General features: G+C 48.4%; 1 protein-coding gene across 1 annotated transcript; it reads right to left on the bottom strand.

Moving 5' to 3' along the window:
- Positions 1-1,794: 1,794 nt before the first annotated feature.
- LOC116940392 (fibroblast growth factor 5-like) lies at positions 1,795-11,643 on the bottom strand. Its single transcript, XM_076065711.1, has 3 exons — positions 11,185-11,643; positions 7,708-7,811; positions 1,795-5,346 (listed from the first exon to the last, which is right to left on the bottom strand). The coding sequence occupies exons 1-3, from the start codon at positions 11,537-11,539 to the stop codon at positions 4,957-4,959; spliced, it is 849 nt and encodes a 282-aa protein (XP_075921826.1). The 5' UTR covers positions 11,540-11,643; the 3' UTR covers positions 1,795-4,956.
- Between the last annotated feature and the right edge of the window lie 6,990 nt (positions 11,644-18,633).

Below are 18,633 nucleotides of genomic sequence, written 5' to 3'. Positions count from 1 at the left end.
CGAGGAAACAAGGTGCCTTGACAAAGGAATTAGCATAAAAAATAAGCATTTGATTGCCCGACTTAGCATAGAAGTGGTGTACATGCAAGTGCACATGCCGGTTGGCGCGGGGGGTGGGAGGGGGGAGTTTCCCTATTGATGGTGTGAAAAGGGAATTTAAGAGCTGCGAAAGTTTGGGGTACCACTACTTGAAAAATATACTGTGCCATCGCTGTTAAAATGTGTCCAGAGTCATGTTGGAATATGCGTCGTAAATTGATTTTGTGCGTCGTAAATCGATCCACGGTTGCATTATATAAACGTCGTAAATGTTGGTCGTAAATCGTAAACGGTGTAAATCGGAGACCGCCTGTAATGTCTCCATAATTTTAAATAAACATGTTTACTCACATTTACAAATACATTGAAATCAATAACTAATTGAATATGAATGCTCCGCAAATGCTACACGCTCAAAAAATGGCTTTAAACTTTTTTTTTATTCTGGACAGAGTAACAGACCAACTCACACTTGTTCCATTATAGCACGAAATGATATACTGCTTTACATGGTAAAGAAACATTCCAATTCATAGTAATCTCACAGATGAAACATTATTTCCTATTTACAATCTCATTATTAATCAGCAACGGCCAGGAGCGAGACAAAATGAGAAATTATTTGCGTGTCAGATGCGCTCGTAGCCATCATATGAGGAGTGCAGAGACACACTCAACAAAGATCCCCCATGTCACCTTTCACTCGCTTGTTGGCGGAAGTTCTGTTAGCGAGCACCTATAAGGCGAGCACGACGCACGAAACGGCGGTGTTTGTGATTAGAAACACATCCGGCCACCTTTGTCTCCCCACTTGCTGATGTTTTACACGCCGCGCAAAGGTACTCATTTGAGGCTGAGTTAATCTAGGTGAGGCCCATGCCCGGTTCAGACAATCGTCACTGGTGTTGGCCCCGAGTGAGAATCGAGTCTGGTCAAACAACCCCCTTATGACCTGCACGGAGCTGGGGGTAGCCCTCATCCAGCAGTGGACGAATACAAGGGTTGTACGTGTACTTGTAGGTTCCATTCAAGATACTGAATGTGTATCGTACAATTGTTATGTTCACAATATCGATGTTAGCCGTGGCCGGCAATCGAACTCACGTGGGCTGGGCTCGTATTGGGATGCACGCAAACCACTGCGCTACTGCTTTCCACACCAAGACGAAGATTCCCCGTATAGCCTTAAACACTGTTGTGGCAAGTGCTGTTAGCAAGCACATATGAGGGTGTGGGTAGCCAGCACCATACCCGACCGCCTTTATCTCCCCAGTGGCTATGATTTATTTTTTACTTTACACACCGTACCAGGCACTGTACTCATTTTGGGCTGAGTCGACCCCGGGGAGGCCCCGGACCGGTTCCGATAATCGTCACCGGTGTTGACCGTGAGCGGGAATCGAACTCGGGTTTTCCGATCCCCACACGTAGACACACACACGCACACACACGGTGGGTAGACAGCTGGGCTGGTGCACATCACGCACGTGGGATGCTACATCTAAAACGCGCAGAGGGATTAGCCAAGGCTCGTGGGCGACCCATCGCCTGCGACCCATCGCCTGCGTCCCGCAAGCGGAGCGCACGGCCGAAGGCTTCCACACTTGTGACCGCAACGCCGCTTGGCGCTCGTGTCAACACTTTGTTTGGAACGAACGGCAGCGCGTGCGATGACCCGTGCACGATGCCCCCTCTTACACCCCCACCACCCCCCGTGTACCCTTCTGGCAGCGTGGCCCCCATTATCATCTCCCTCCCTGCCTGCCACGCGGGGTTCAAACTGCAGCAGGCAGCAGCAGCAGTCAGCAGCAGCAGCATGAGGACTCTTCAGTGTTCGACGCGCTGTCACGCTAACCCCTGAGTTCACGCGAGCAATGACACCCGACAGGCACGTGCACGCACCAACACACAAAACAACACAAGACAGAGATCCCCCGGGTAGCCTGCAACAGGCAAGTGCGGGTCGCGAGTAGCACCGACGAAGGCCGGCACGGCACACGAGAGGGTGGGTGGCAAATACCACGCCCGGCCAACTTTGTATCCCCAGCGGTGATGGTCACACACCGGGTACTCATTTGAGGCTGAGTCCACCTAGGGGAGGTCCATGACCGCTTCAGGTAAACGTCACCGGTTGTTGCCCACGAGAGGGAATCGAACTCGAGTCGCCGGGGATCGAAGTCCACTCCAGCTCACACGGCACGCTCCCACACCCAACAAAGGTAGCGATGAACAAAGACAAAGATCCCCCGTTTAGCCTGATACAGAATGTTGGGGCAAGTACTGTTAGCGAGGACCCATTCAAGGCCGGAACTGTACACGAGGGGGTGAGTGGCCAGCACCACGCCCGGCCGCCTTTGTCTCCCCAGTGGCGATGTTTTTTACGCACCGCACCAAGCACTAATTTGAGGCTGAGTAGACCTAGGGGAGGCCCAGAACCGGTTCAGATAATCGTCACTGGTGTCGGCCGTGAGCGGGAATCGAACTCGAGTGGCCGGGTTCGTAGCGCAGCGCGCTAAACGCTGCACTACCACTCCCCACTAAGTTAGCGATGAGCACACGTGTGCACACACACACGTGTACGCACACCTGCACACCCACACAGTGTGCTAACCACTGTGCCACCGCTCCCCACACACACACAGTGCGCTAACCACTAGAGTGCCGCTCCCCAAACACACATACACGCATTTGGAATGTTTTAGTCGTTTTTTATTTACGCTAACACGGCAATCCCTTGGCCAATCGCGGGGGTTAGGTTCCTGGAAAAGGTAAGCAAATCCGCGGTTGGTAAAGTACAGGGCCTATGGGAAAGAGGGGGTTAGGGGATCCACGGCCATGATCAGATTCGTCATAACTTAACTAACTTGCCTGTTTATTCACCATCACACCGAGTAAAATATAGTACATTACACAATAACATAACAAAACGTAAATAAACATTACATTAACTTTATATACATTTAATATTAACGATGATTGTGACTATGTATGTATGTTGTCCTTCAACAAACTAAAATAGAACGATGGGGGAAAGGGGTGGATAGAAAGAGGGGCTCAGCCCACTCTCCCCTCTTCCTCCGGGTCATCAATGACAGATGAGTGGGCAGGCGTACGTCATCGGAAAGGAATCGGAAGAAAACATTAAATAATTAGATTGTATCTTACCGAGGCGTGCACAAGGCCATGCGGGAGGGCGTGTGACCCAGTTTGGCGCCAGCTATCATCGAGTGAGGTCGTGTCGCTGCAGTACTCCGCGGTGAGTACGACGTCTTTAAAAACAACGGCGCTACGTCTCTAAATAAAATGAACGCTAACCGCTTGCGCGTTCCAACATTCAGCGGTGAACGGGATACCCGCACCGCAACTTGCAGGCGTCTCGGAACGGGAGAGGGTTCACGTGAATGCGATGATGCGACGCGGTATTTGTGCTTCGAGAATTACCCTACTGGACAGCACAACAAAACAGACGGACAGCTGATAAGTTACGCAACGCCACGGGTGGCCATGGGTGGTGCTGTGGCCCGGAGTGGAACCGCGGCCCCGCGAAATTTGTAAATGCGCGTTGCAGGCCCGTGCCTGCCCGTGGATACTCAAATTACCAGGCCGCGGTTGGTTGATTTAGTATACAAACCATCAACCGTGTATACATGAATCCACGGTTGGCAAGTCCGCGGTTGGCGAGTGATTGTCGTATGAAGCGCTGTGTTCGAACGTAAACTTCCTGCCTTTTTTACGCAAACCCGCAGCGTCGCCGTACCAGTGAGCACAGCTACAAGTCTATCCCACGTGGGTGTGCAACTAGTGAGAATTCACCGCCCGTTTGGCGTTCACCGGACGATACACAGCTGGGCATTTCTACTCTGCACCTCACCAGCCAGTCAGACACGCTTAAATCCCCCACCCCCCCCCCCCGCCCACCTCGTGATTGGACGAAAATGTCAGGCCTCCTGATTGGCTCGTAACTTGTGTCGCCATGCATTATTCCCACGCGCGACGAGCGATGACGTCACAGTCGAACGGATGTGACGACACAGGCAACCCGCACTTCCCCGCCCCCCCACCACGCCAAAGCTATAAATCAGTGTTTTTCATGTTGGTGCTTACAGCTATAATTATAGCAGCGCGGTGCGGGTGAGGGTCGCGGGTGGGCTGCTGGGTTTTAAAGCGCTATTTACTTAACCTCGCCGAAGACCGATTCCAGCTGGTAATTAGCCACCACCGCCATCGCCGTACGCCTTTCAAGCGGAACATGGCATGACGCAAATTGCATCCAGGCGAATTCCCGGCGGGGCTTATCATGCCGGGCATCATCTTCCACGGCGCTTAACCAATTGTGGTTGTAGTCATGTAGCTATGGAGACGGAGTTTAAGCTCATCGTGCACGTGCTGTGCCGCTCTGAGTAATAAACACCTGAACATCTACTCTGCCGATTGACACACGAAGGCCTATGTGTTGTGAGCAAAATAACACACCTGTTTGTTACGGCAATGAGCGGTGGCGCAGTAGCAAGCTAGTTTTCACACCTCCGATTAGCACGGTTGGCTACGTACGGTGCCAAAGAAGTTCAACATACATAGGGCAATTGCATTCTGAACACAGCTACCCGAGTTAAATTCGTAGGCCACAGCTAACATTGGTGGAAAGCAGTATCACTACTTACACTAATAAGGGAAATCTTATGGCAATTAGCTTTTTAACCTGCAAACGTAATGGCAAGACCATCTTAAAGATCGTGTCGTCGTCGTCGTCATCATCACCTTGAGGGCGCGATGATTATGGGATTCCAACGTGGCGTGGGGGGGGGGGCGAAGTAATCCTCGGGAGACTCTCACGCGCACTTTGTGTAATGATGCGCAAGGGGAGCGTGTTGTCACCGCACAGAAGAATTACAAGCTCAAGAGCACGAGGCACGAACTTTAACCAAACCGGAATCTCGGCAGGTACTTCGCGACCTCCTTTCCGCGGCTGCCGCCGGGGGTCTCGATCTGCCCGTGCTCGGAGGCGGCGCCCGCTCGCGTCTCGGCCTGCACGGGCGGCACGCGTCTCGGGCTCGAACTCACGACCCTAAAGCCTCGTTCGCCGGCGGCCGCGACACGCCGCAGCCGGGGCAAGAAGTGCGTGGAGGCGTGCTGGCGGCGTACCCGGGGGCTCGTGCCGCGGCGGGCGCGGCCCAGCTTGTTGAGGGCCACGAGCCAGGCGCCCTCGCCGCCTGACCCCGCGGCGGCCCCGTAGCGCTCGGACGCGTACGTGTTGTGGCCGTTCTCCTGGAAGCTCTCCGCGAAGAGGCACTCGTCCGTGAAGGAGCTCTGTGCAGAGGAGACGCACACGCCGAGAGGCGACGTCCGTTGGCGGGGTGGGTGGTGGGGGGGGGGGAACCAACGACGATCTGGTTTGTTTGTTTGTTTGTTACGCTTGCGCGATAAGTCTGCCGCAATTAAGCGGGTTGGATTGGATGTTGTCGCGTTATGGTTCGCTGTGGTGGCGCGGTGGCTATTGCGCTGCCCATTTAAGCGGGCAACCTTGGTTCGGCACTACTTGAGCATACTGGCAGAAGACAGAGGGGAGTGGAAACAAATGATGAAATGTGCAGGGGACACCTACGGCCTATCTGCCCATGGATCGTGATGATCATGATTACAGGTCAAAGCAATAATTCACTGTGTAACAAAATCATGTTTTGTTTGTTCCTGGGTAGTGTTATTTCCTAATTGCTTATGCCTCCAAAGTACAGCAAAAGGCTATTATTTCCCACAAACTTTGCTTTTGTGACCAGGACAGTGATGTTTTGAAATTTACCTATTTTCAATGAGAAAATGTGGTGTGCAGTTGTGTCATTCCTTCAATAAAGTCCTGGTCACAAAAGCAAAGTTTGTGGGAAATAATAGCCATTTTCTATACTTTTGAGGCATAAGCAATTAGAAAATAACACTACCCAGGAACAAAAATCGTGTTAAATAGTCAGTTTTTGAGGGATATCTAAGCCGATCCTAGGCATCTCCCCCCCTTCACCAACCCGCAGTGACCAGACAGGTGAAATATGGTGAAACAACTACCATCGATGACCGGCACGGTGTGAGGAGGCCTGACAAAAATCAGTACCCGATATATTGTTATCATTATTAAGTGTCGTGTAGCAGATGAAGTGCCGAGGTCGTGTTCATTGGAGGGCATTGAGAATGCAATGCTGCAATTATCATTACAATTTTAAATATAGGTTACACTTAGGGACGGTTTTGATACAGCTATGACATGCGTTCAAGTATCTTCCTGTTATATAACAAATGGGTATATTTGTTTAAATACCGGTTCGGCAAGAGGAAGTGTTTTACTTCAAGTAGGCCTACATTGGCCATCATCTGGACATGACAACACTCGTCAAAACACATTCTAAGGAACACAATTCCACATTGTGGGCTTCGAGTAACGTTTATTAAACACTAGCTTTACTAGCCGGCTTTGCCCGAGACTTGGATTCTTCTTCTTTGGTTCTTTCGGTAAAGTCACGTAGAATGAGAATAAAATAATAAATTGATAAAATAAAATAACACAATAATATTCTCACGACGTTTCGGCCACAACACAAGCGGCCTTCATCAGGTGAAGGGACGAGACTGTCTGGAGGACAGCGCTGGAGTGAAAAAGCCACGCTCAGATCGTGACCTTTAAGCTGTGTGAGAAGAAACAAAGCGCCTTGACAAAGGAATTAGCATAGAATTTAGCATTGAAATGGCTGAGTGATTAGCTTGTGACTGGTCACAGAAATGGCTATGTTAAAGTTAAAGCATACACATCCGCAGAGGCACCCCTTGATGTGTATGCTTTAACTTTAACATAGCCATTTCTGTGACCAGTCACAAGCTAATCACTCGGCCATTTCAATGCTAAATTCTATGCTAATTCCTTTGTCAAGGCGCTTTGTTTATTCTTACACAGCTTAAAGGTCGCGATCTGAGCGTGGCTTTTTCACTCCAGCGCTGTCCTCCAGACAGTCTCATCCCTTCACCTGATGAAAACCGCTTGTGTTGTGGCCGAAACGTCGTGAGAATATTATTGTGTTATTTTATTTTATCAATTTATTATTTTATTCTCATTCTATGTGACTTTACCCAAAGAACCAAAGAAGATGAATCCTTGCAGTCACGAAAGCTTTAAATCGAAACTTGGATTCTTGTCTTGGATTAATACACGGCCTACGCGGAGAGTTTGGAGGGGGGGGGCGTTAAGTCAGTAGGCACACTGCGTGACGCTGCCGCATGCCGGTGACATCACAGATGTGACGTCACCGCTCACTTACCCACATGCCAAATATTCTTGGTTCTTTCGGTAAAGTCACGTAGAAGGGAAACAATAAAATAAGAAAATATAAAACAATACAATTATCACGACGTTTCGACTGCAACACAAGCAATCATCATCAGGTGTAAAAACTAATAACAAAAATACATAATATTGTTTTATATTTTTATTATTTTATTGTTTCCCTTCTACGTGACTTTACCGAAAGAACCAAGAATATGATTCCCTGCAGTCACGAAAGCTTTAAATCACATGCCAAATTTCAAGTTTGTTGCATGTCGGGAAGTATGCTAAACATTTCGAACAGACACACATTCACAAATTTCCCTTGTATATAGATAATATAACGATTGAGTTATTCGAGTCCTTACCGTCGCGTATAATTTTCCTTTCCTGTTCATGGCCAAAAACCGGCGACTGGAGACGCCCCAGATGCCCACAACTCCTCTGGCGACAGAGAAAATCTCCAGGACACCTGCGGTGCGAGCGAGATTCAAATCGGTAGGAAACTCTCACACACAGTCATGTACAATTTCCAAGTGCAGCCCGGCGATTGCTTGCTCACGTCGTCGTTGTTGTTGTTGTTTGGCTGGTGGAAGGGGCCTCCTGGAGCTGATGGGGCTCCTTCTCGAGATCCCCCACTCCTAGGGGATTGTGGCCTCATCTGGCATGCTGGCCAAACGTGGAAGAAACCCAACCACACCTGACCTGTGGTGTAGCCATTGACATTTTGCTAAGCGGACGGGGTGGGTTTAAACAAACCTGCCCATCGTGAGATGCAATTAGCATGAATGAGGCCATATAAAATGTAATTATTGTTGTTTAAATTGCCGAGCCGGGAGATAAAACTATACAAATTATTGAAAGCTTTTTTAAACAAAATAGCAACCGGCGACCTCTACGGCTTCATCCCAGACAACATATGTCTGCCGCATGAACTCCGATTAGCATGGTTGGCTACGTACGGTGCGAACGAAGTTCAACATACATACATTCGGTATAAATTAACTCACTACAATATCTCTTTTGCTGCTCGGCTGCCTGGAATTCCCTCCCCTCTAGGGCCATCTGCAGGGCTGATTCTCTCCTCTTCTTGAAATCCAAGCTTAAACGTTTTTCAAGGAGAATAACTCATCACGCTAACTCCGATCATCCTCGCAGCATATTTTAGCTAACCATTGAACAAAGATGATCGCGTTCTCTCAGATGCGCTTCTACGGCCGTCTGGAACGCTCTTCCGTCCATTATTAGGAAGCCACTGGAGCTATGTACTTTTAAATAAAGATTGCAAACTCATTTCTTAATAACTGCTTTTTGTATTTAGTTTGTTGTCCTTCCCCTGCACACCTCCGATTATCGCGGTTGGCTACGTGCGGTGCGAAAGAAGTTCAACAAACTGTACATCCCCCTCCAATTCCCCCCCCCCGCCTGCCCTTCCTCCACCATTTACAATGATCGCCCCATTTGTTCCCCAGATTTACATCCAATTTACGTTATACAAGCCTATGGCCAAGTCACCCGGAGTGCACTCAATCTCGTCGGATCACGGATGCTAAGGTTAGATTTGAGCCGAGGTAGTGCTGGAATGGGTGACCACGGTGCCCGAATGGGGGTTTCTTAAGTATGCAGGCCTACATAAAGGACAACAGAGGGCAGTGTTGCGAAATCCACTGTTGTACTTAACTCGTTGTCGTACCATTTGTACGCGTTGCAATAACCAATCATCACCGACCAACCCACCGACGTTCCCACGTTCTGCCCACCAATCCACCAGTAAATCCACCCGCCCACCTATCCGCCAACCAATCCGCTCGCCAATCCATGCCACTCATCAACCAATCCACCCATTTAGCCACCTACCTATGAGTGTACGCAGAGCCCGCTGTGCGTCATTGTATCGGGGTCTAGTGTCCTCTATATTTAAACGTCTGTGTTGCACATTCGATGGAGTGACACGGGGCCACTTGTGACTGCGTAATGACCTTGCAGGGCTTACGCGTAAAGCATAGTCCCCGGCACGTCAGTGCAGACAGCCCCGATGACATTGAAGTGACATTCAGATATCCCTCTTGTGCAGTGTATGCTGGGAATACCTGGCTGGTTTCAGCGCTGGGTTGAATCAATATAATTTTTAGAATGAAAATAAAATATGTTATTTATTATTCTGGGTTGCACCAAAAAATCCACTATTTTTGTTAATTAAATATTTTTTATTCCGTATCCTTCCACATTATACATTGCCAAAATCCTGACTTTCTGGATGGCATTAGCAGGGAAATCGACGGTATCAGGCACACAGGACTCATCAGAGCAGGTGGGGGTTATGGGGTTTTGGCCCGCTCATTGCCGTTCCGGGCTCAGGTATTTAAGACTTTTCTAAGAATTAGGGATGGACCCCATGCACGTGATGTATTCTTCTTCCGTGTCTCTGAGCTTATAGTTTAGATGCCCCAGTGCTGAGATTGGGCCTAATGAAGACAGCCATATCCACTTTTTTCACGAAACACAGATATTTCTGCGTGAAAGCCACATTTCGCCCATGTTCTATCTCGTAGTGGGAGTACTTACATTGTTTTATTCATGTTTTACGTAGTATTGTCAAATATGCGTGTTTCTATATCCAGCAGTGGGATTGAGCACTGCTTATTCTAAATATTACCATTCAATCTACATTCAATCATAAATTAAGCTTCTCGCACACGCAATTCGATATACTGTACGTGACTTGAGCGTTCGCATCGATTTGTGTTCATCCAGGCAGGGGTCGGGAAAGCAAAAAATAACAAGAAAGAGACATTCTTGTCGAATTTGGTTAAAAGAAGTAAAATAAAACAACCTTGACTATGTCAAGAGCCGCAATGCACTGTGGGTGAATACGAGACGTGGGGTCCTTAATAAATAACTGTCGCGAAGCAGCGGTCCTTAAAGAGCCGCACTGCCGCTCCGGAAGCCGAAGGTTACCGAGCCCATGATGTGTCAACAACACGTGGTGACACCGCGAGTCCGCCAAGTGCCATCAAAATGCCCATCGCGTGCACTGCGCGGGGTGGTGCCTGTAGAGGGCAGCACGGCGAAGCAGCCCTCCTTGCTGGAATTCAGCATTGGCCACAATTAAGCACGGCTTTTTTTTGCAAGCCACCCCAAAGACTCCTCCCAAGAGTAGACATCCACGAAGAGTGCCCACCGAGCCTGACTACAACTTATAATCCAGAGCTCTTATGAAAACAAATATATATACGACAGCAGCAGTGTTTGTGTTTGTATTAAAGTTAGAGCAGCAAGTCACCGTAGGTAACGCGTGACGTGGCCATGGGTGCTCGCTCGTTAGGGTTAGCAACTCGCAAAGCGGTTCTATTCTTACGCACACGCTAGACACACGTAAGGATATAATTGTATGGCCTACAGCGTGCATGACCTGTATCATCAGGTTTAATTGCAACCTCCTCCAGCCCTTGTCCAATTGTGTACTTGGGCAGGACAGTTCGCTGGAGACAAATCAGAGGCAGCGGTCAAGACTTGCGGCGGAGTGGCGGCTAATAGAGGGAGCTCACCCGAGAGGACGCACCCCGTGGGGGGTGGCGACGCTTCATCGCATTGCGTGCGTGCGGGAGGTCGACGGACAGTCGCGTCGCAAGGTCGAGTCGATGCCCCGTGGTCGCTGCTGATTGTAAAGTGCCTCGGACTAAGGCACGATATGAACCTTACGCGGGACAGCCACGCTGTAGGCTGCGTTCTAGTATTATTGCGCACGGCTGCAATGCGTTCAGGAGCCGAGCTTCAACGAACGCCGAGGGTCCAGGCAGCACGCGAGAGGGCCTGGGCATGCAGGAGAGTCGGGCCGTACTCACTGAAGGAGTTGGCTCTGTGGGTGCCACTGATCTTGCCGCTGGGTCGCAGCTGCAGGTGGAATCCGATGCCCACCTGGCAGTAGAGCCGACCTCGTCGGCGCGCCATCCTCGCCCACCCATGCGGCCTCCGAAGGTCGCGCACGGCCCTCGACGGTGACTGGCGCCTCTCGCCGCCCGTGAGCCTGCGTCTCCAGGAGGGCGGCGGTGGCGGTGGTGGTGGCGGCGGTGATGGCGCCGTTGGTGGTGGAGGCGACTGCTCCGGGTCCCGGCGAGCGCGCCACGTGGCCGGCACGGCGAGCAGGAGGGTGAGGAGCACGCTGCCCAGTACGATGAGCGCGGCGCGCCCACAGCCCATTGCCGTGCCGGGGGACGTGCGGGCTGGCCAGCTGTCAAAGGTGACAGCGGAGACCACCTCGGTGGGTGAGCGACATTGGAAGGTCGGACGCTTTGGTGGCGTGACCAGCGTGGTGAAGTATAGCCAAACAACCTCGCCCTATGGTCAAGTGACGTGGAAATAACCCTCGTCTAGCGGTGGATTGACAGAAGGGCTGTACAAATCAATGCATATCGACGTTTGCAGAGTCTCACAAACGGCAGTTGTATAGATTATGAAACGATGTATACGATAACAAAGCATAGTAATCTAGTATTCTACATCGCCTATGGGTGGTGTTGATGTGAATATTAACATTTACATATTCGCCACCCAGACTGAAGATGAGCAGTGTGCAAACTGCGCCTTGCTAAATATCCACCGAAAGCCTTTAGTTCATTTATATCCTGCAGATTCGGATCTGTCTCGTCTAAAGACTTACCCCCTCTCTCTCTCTCTCTCTTCACGCTGAATGATGATTACCGGAATGACACACTCTCTTTCTCTCGCTCAAACAAGCGACTGCTATGGTGCAGCACGAGTGGTGGACTGGGACTCCGTCGGGTGATGGAGAATGGAGATGCGGCTCCGTCTCTCCCAAGCGCTCCCCATACGACCGACAGCTCCAGTGACGACTCCACCATGAAGTCCCAAGAGGCGCATGGATTTTCACCATCAACAGCTAAAAAAAAACCCTCCCAAACCAAGGGATCCATCTGGGAAATCCACTGGGACCCTACCGACACCTGCATCTGCATGACGCCCTCTTCGCAACAACAACAGCAACAACAACAGCAACAACGCACACTTTGACAGGAGCCGATTACACATTGTGCCGAAGAAGAAGAAGAAGAAGACAAATGAAACGTGCTCCAAACGTAACGGTCGCACTCGCGTGGCGCGCCATGGAATGACGGAGCGATCAGGAGCGCGTCTCGAGTGCGTCTCGGAATGTCGGCCGGGGCGCGGGACTTGGGTCGCCACTTCGCCGGAATGGGCCACGAAAACCCCTTTCTTTTGTTTTACTTTGCCCCCCCCCCCTCCCACACACACACACACCGCCTGTCTCGCTGGTAAACACAAAAATCTGAACATCCAGACGGCATCGCAAGATTATTATTCAGTGGGCCGTCGGTTCGTGCCGCGTCCGACGCGACGTTTAAAGCCCCGAACGTGAACAGATGAGCCCCCTCCTCCCTCTCCCCCCCCCCAGGGTTGATCGATAACGTGTGTCGAAACCGAAGCTCAAAATGTACGCGAGCTTTCCCTGCGTCGTAGCCCGGATTGTTGTTCGAGTACTCTACACAAGCCAGGCTGACATCGTCGCTGCTATGACGCGTCGCATACGCAGTATCGTGATACAATAACAATTGTTGTTGTTGTGTAGCCCTTTTGCCGGTCTATTGTTGCCTGAAGGCATCTCGCCACGTCCCGTCGGTCATGGAAGTCGTTTGACCATACTTCACCACGCTGGTCAATGTGGACTGGTGCAGCGGGTGAGGTGGAGGCAGCAGGACCGGTTCAACTATACAACTCGCCGCTGACGTAAACCGTGGCTGCGGATGGAGCGCCCCTACAGCGTTCAATGTTGTGGGTCGTGAGCGTAGCGACGATGTGCTGAGGCCAGAGGAGCGGCGATAGCCTCGAGGTGCCACCGTGATAGACATCAAATATTGGGGGCCCCACCTGGCCGATTGCCGCAACCCCTGAGCTGATAATGTAGTGATTACGCCACTGATATAATGTAGTTACTACACTACTGATAATGTAGTTACTACACCACTGATGATGTAGTGACTACACCACTGATAATGTAGTCACTACACTACTGATAATGTAGTTACTACACCACTGATAATGTAGTGACATCACCACTGATAGCGTAGCTACTACACCACTGATAATGTAGTTACTACGCCACTGATAATGTAGTTACTACACCACTGATAATGTAGTTACTACACCACTGATAATGTAGTTACTACGCCACTGATAATGTAGTTACTACGCCACTGATAATGTAGTTACTACACCACTGATAATGTAGTTACTACACTACTGATAATGTAGTTACTACACCACTGATGATGTAGTAACTACACCACTGATAATGTAGTTACTACACCACTGATAATGTAGTTACTACACCACTGATAATGTAGTTACTACACCACTGATAATGTAGTTACTACACCACTGATAATGTAGTTACTACGCCACTGATAATGTAGTTACTACGCCACTGATAATGTAGTTACTACACCACTGATAATGTAGTTACTACACTACTGATAATGTAGTTACTACACCACTGATGATGTAGTAACTACACCACTGATAGCGTAGCTACTACACCACTGATAATGTAGTTACTACGCCACTGATAATGTAGTTACTACACCACTGATGATGTAGTAACTACACCACTGATAACGTAGCTACTACACCACTGATAATGTAGTTATTACGCCACTGATAATGTAGTTACTACGCCACTGATAATGTAGTCACTACACCACTGATAATGTAGTCACTACACTACTGATAATGTAGTTACTACACCACTGATAATGTAGTCACTACACCACAGATAATGTAGTCACTAAGCCACTGATAAAGTAGTCACTACACCACTGATAATGTAGTTACTACACCACTGATAATGTAGTTACTACGCCACTGATAATGTGGCCAATACACCACTGATAATGTAGTTACTACGTCACTGATAATGTAGTTACTACACCACTGATAATGTAGTTACTACACCACTGATAATGTAGTTACTACACCACTGATAATGTCGTTACTACGCACTGATAATGTAGTTACTACACCACTGATAATGTTGTTACTACACCACTGATAATTGTAGTAACTACGCCACTGATAATGTAGTGACTACGCCACTGATAATGTAGTTACTACACCACTGATAATGTAGTAACTACGCCACTGATAATGTAGTTACTACGCCACTGATAATGTAGTTACTACGCCACTGATAATGTAGTCACTACACCACTGATAATGTAGTTACTACGCCACTGATAATGTAGTTACTACGCCACTGATAATGTAGTTACTACACCACTGATAATGTAGTCACTACGTCACTGATAATGTAGTTACTACACCACTGATAATGTAGTCACTACGCCACTGATAATGTAGTTACTACGCCACTGATAATGTAGTCACTACGCCACTGATAATGTAGTTACTACGCCACTGATAATGTAGTTACTACCCCACTGATAATGTAGCTACTACACCACTGATAATGTAGTGACTACGCCACTGATAATGTAGTTACTACGCCACTGGTAATGTAGTTACTACACCACTGATATAATGTAGTGACTACGCCACTGATAGTGTAGTTACTACGCCACTGATAATGTAGCTACTACGTCACTGATAATGTAGTCACTACACCACTGATAATGTAGTGACTACGCCACTGATAATGTAGTCACTACACCACTGATAATGTAGTTACTACACCACTGGTAATGTAGTTACTACGCCACTGGTAATGTAGTTACTACACCACTGATATAATGTAGTGACTACGCCACTGATAGTGTAGTTACTACGCCACTGATATAATGTAGTTACTACGTCACTGATAATGTAGTTTCTACGCCACTGATAATGTAGTCACTACACCACTGATAATGTAGTTACTATACCACTGATAATGTAGTTACTACGTCACTGATAATGTAGTGACATCACCACTGATAATGTAGTCACTACACCACTGATAATGTAGTGACATCACCACTGATAATGTCGTCACTACACCACTGATAATGTAGTTACTACACCACTGATAATGTAGTGACTACACCACTGATAATGTAGTCATTCTCTCTCTCTCTACTTAAAAACAAAATTAAATGTGCATTCATCTTGTGTGCTGATGTGTTTTTTCATGGGAAGTTGAGGCTAACGTGACACCCGAAACACCATATTACCGGTGTCAACATCGGCTCATATACAGTGAGGGAAAAAAGTATTTGATCCCCTGCTGATTTTGTACGTTTGCCCACTGACAAAGAAATGATCAGTGTATAATTGTAATGGTAGGTTTATTTGAACAGTGAGAGACAGAATAACAACCAAAAAATCCAGAAAAACGCATGTCAAAAATGTTATAAATTGATTTGCATTTTAATGAGGGAAATAAGTATTTGACCCCCTCTCAATCAGAAAGGTTTCTGGCTCCCAGGTGTCTTTTATACAGGTAGCGAGCTGAGATTAGGAGCACAATCTTAAAGGGAGTCAAATACTTATTTCCCTCATCAAAATGCAAATCAATTTATAACATTTTTGACATGCGTTTTTCTGGATTTTGTTGTTGTTATACTGTCTCTCACTGTTCAAATAAACCTACCATTACAATTATAGACTGATCATTTCTTTGTCAGTGGGCAAACGTACAAAATCAGCAGGGGATCAAATACTTTTTTCCCCTCACTGTATTGACCCGTCCTCGGCTGCTCGCCATATGGAACATGATCAATAGTGCCCCTTTTTAGTATCGACTTAAGACCCTCGACAACACGAGCCCAAATGGCTGTCGAGGAAATTCACGTGGTAATGGCCCTTTCACGTCCACACTCAAATCCGTCCGCCTCGTGTCGAAGGCGATGGAGGTCTCTTTTTTTCTTCAAATCTGTAAATGATGATAACAAAACAAACACATTACAACTTAAATTTGTATTACAGGGTGGAAAAATATATATTTAACAACACACAGATGTGCGTCGCATGAACAGAAGCTCTCGCCTTAACCAGACCAACAACTCGAAAGAACTACCATGCGTGGCCCGTTTTTATAGTTTCAGACCATGCACTCAACAAAAACGAGACAACTGTGGAAGTCTATGCAGCTCTCATTCGTTTCAACGTGAAAACATTCACAACAACAAAGAAACCAACCCACCCAAGAACGACGACACAGCGCCTCAACGTAAGAGCCGGGTGTTACCCACAACATTCCCCAGACGGGAATTTGCCTTCGGCTGTCGCCCTCTGTTGACACAGAGGTGTACACGCACCCACAAACACCCTGGCGGCTAGATCGTCTGTGCTCCATGATCAATGGGTTTTTTTGGGGGGGTTAGATCGCGTAAAATATATAAATGAGTCGTCAAACCCGCCACCACCCGACACAGGCAACTAGTAAGGGTTGTCACGTAAACAGAACGCGGCCAATTCGTCACTAGTACAGCACACCGGTGTGTTGGAGAGCCAAGCCACAACATTTACAATCTTAAGTACGACGTTTCGCCAGGAATTACAACTAGCTTCATCAGGCGACAGACAGATTTGTTCGTAAGTCGATTCGTCTGTACTGTTCGAGTCAGCAGCAGCGCATCGACCGTGGGGCAAGCGGGGGGGGGGGTGCCTTGCCCCCCCCCCCTTGACAACCACCACCAAGAGATTTGTCTTCAACAGTATTGCCCCCACCCTCCTGGGCTGACAATGTAATTGCTACGCCAGTGGTGTGAGTTAAGTGTCGCTTCGCGAGCACCTTCGAAGCTCGACAGCGCAACGCACGGCAGAGAGTCTTGTAGTTACAGCCTGGCTGCTTTTGTCTACGCATTGTCAGTGTGTGTAGAGATGCCACTGGTTCTTCACGTTCTGCAGATGTAGACGCCACTGGTTCTTCACGTTCTGCAGATGTAGACGCCACTGGTTCTTCACGTCCTGCAGATGTAGATGCCACTGGTTCTTCACGTTCTGCAGATGTAGCTGCCACTGGTTCTTCACGTTCTGCAGATGTAGATGCCACTGGTTCTTCACGTTCTGCAGATGTAGATGCCATTGGTTATTCACGTTCTGCAGATGTAGATGCCACTGGTTCTTCACGTTCTGCAGATGTAGATGCCACTGGTTCTTCATGTTCTGCAGATGTAGATGCCACTGGTTCTTCACGTTCTGCGGATGTAGATGCCACTGGTTCTTCACGTTCTGCAGATGTAGATGCCACTGGTTCTTCACGTTCTGCAGATGTAGATGCCACTGGTTCTTCACGTTCTGCAGATGTAGATGCCACTGGTTCTTCATGTTCTGCAGATGTAGATGCCACTAGTTCTTCACGTTCTGCGGATGTAGATGCCACTGGTTCTTCACGTTCTGCAGATGTAGATGCCACTGGTTCTTCACGTTCTGCAGATGTAGATGCCACTGGTTCTTCACGTTCTACAGATGTAGATGCCACTGGTTCTTCACGTTCTGCAGATGTAGATGCCACTGGTTCTTCACGTTCTGCAGATGTAGATGCCACTGGTTCTTCACGTTCTGCAGATGTAGATGCCACTGGTTCTTCACGTTCTGCAGATGTAGATGCCACTGGTTCTTCACGTTCTGCAGATGTAGATGCCACTGGTTCTTCACGTTCTGCAGATGTAGATGCCACTGGTTATTCACGTTCTGCAGATGTAGATGCCACTGGTTCTTCACGTTCTGCAGATGTAGATGCCACTGGTTCTTCACGTTCTGCAGATGTAGATGCCACTGGTTCTTCACGTTCTGCGGATGTAGATGCCACTGGTTCTTCACGTTCTGCAGATGTAGATGCCACTGGTTCTTCACGTTCTGCAGATGTAGATGCCACTGGTTCTTCACGTTCTGCAGATGTAGATGCCACTGGTTCTTCACGTTCTGCGGATGTAGATGCCACTGGTTCTTCACGTTCTGCAGATGTAGATGCCACTGGTTCTTCACGTTCTGCAGATGTAGATGCCACTGGTTCTTCACGTTCTACAGATGTAGATGCCACTGGTTCTTCACGTTCTGCAGATGTAGATGCCACTGGTTCTTCACGTTCTGCAGATGTAGATGCCACTGGTTCTTCACGTTCTGCAGATGTAGATGCCACTGGTTCTTCACGTTCTGCAGATGTAGATGCCACTGGTTCTTCACGTTCTGCAGATGTAGATGCCACTGGTTCTTCACGTTCTGCAGATGTAGATGCCACTGGTTATTCACGTTCTGCAGATGTAGATGCCACTGGTTCTTCACGTTCTGCAGATGTAGATGCCACTGGTTCTTCATGTTCT

The sequence above is a fragment of the Petromyzon marinus genome, chromosome 8 (assembly GCF_048934315.1).
Source record: "Petromyzon marinus isolate PM22_M1 ecotype Great Lakes invasive population chromosome 8, UKy_Petmar_22M1.pri1.0, whole genome shotgun sequence".
NCBI classification, from domain to species: domain Eukaryota; kingdom Metazoa; phylum Chordata; class Hyperoartia; order Petromyzontiformes; family Petromyzontidae; genus Petromyzon; species Petromyzon marinus.
The sequence above is the reverse complement of the archived record's forward strand: the minus strand, read 5'-3'. Positions and strand labels throughout refer to the sequence as shown.

Coding starts and splice junctions, on each gene's coding strand:
- LOC116940392 (XM_076065711.1), bottom strand. CDS start 11,539: ATGGGCTGTGGGCGCGCCGCGCTCATCGTACTGGGCAGCGTGCTCCTC. Junction 7,812..11,184: donor CCACAGAGCCAACTCCTTCA/GTGAGTACGGCC, acceptor CTCGCACCGCAG/GTGTCCTGGAGATTTTCTCT. Junction 5,347..7,707: donor AAGGAAAATTATACGCGACG/GTAAGGACTCGA, acceptor TCCTCTGCACAG/AGCTCCTTCACGGACGAGTG.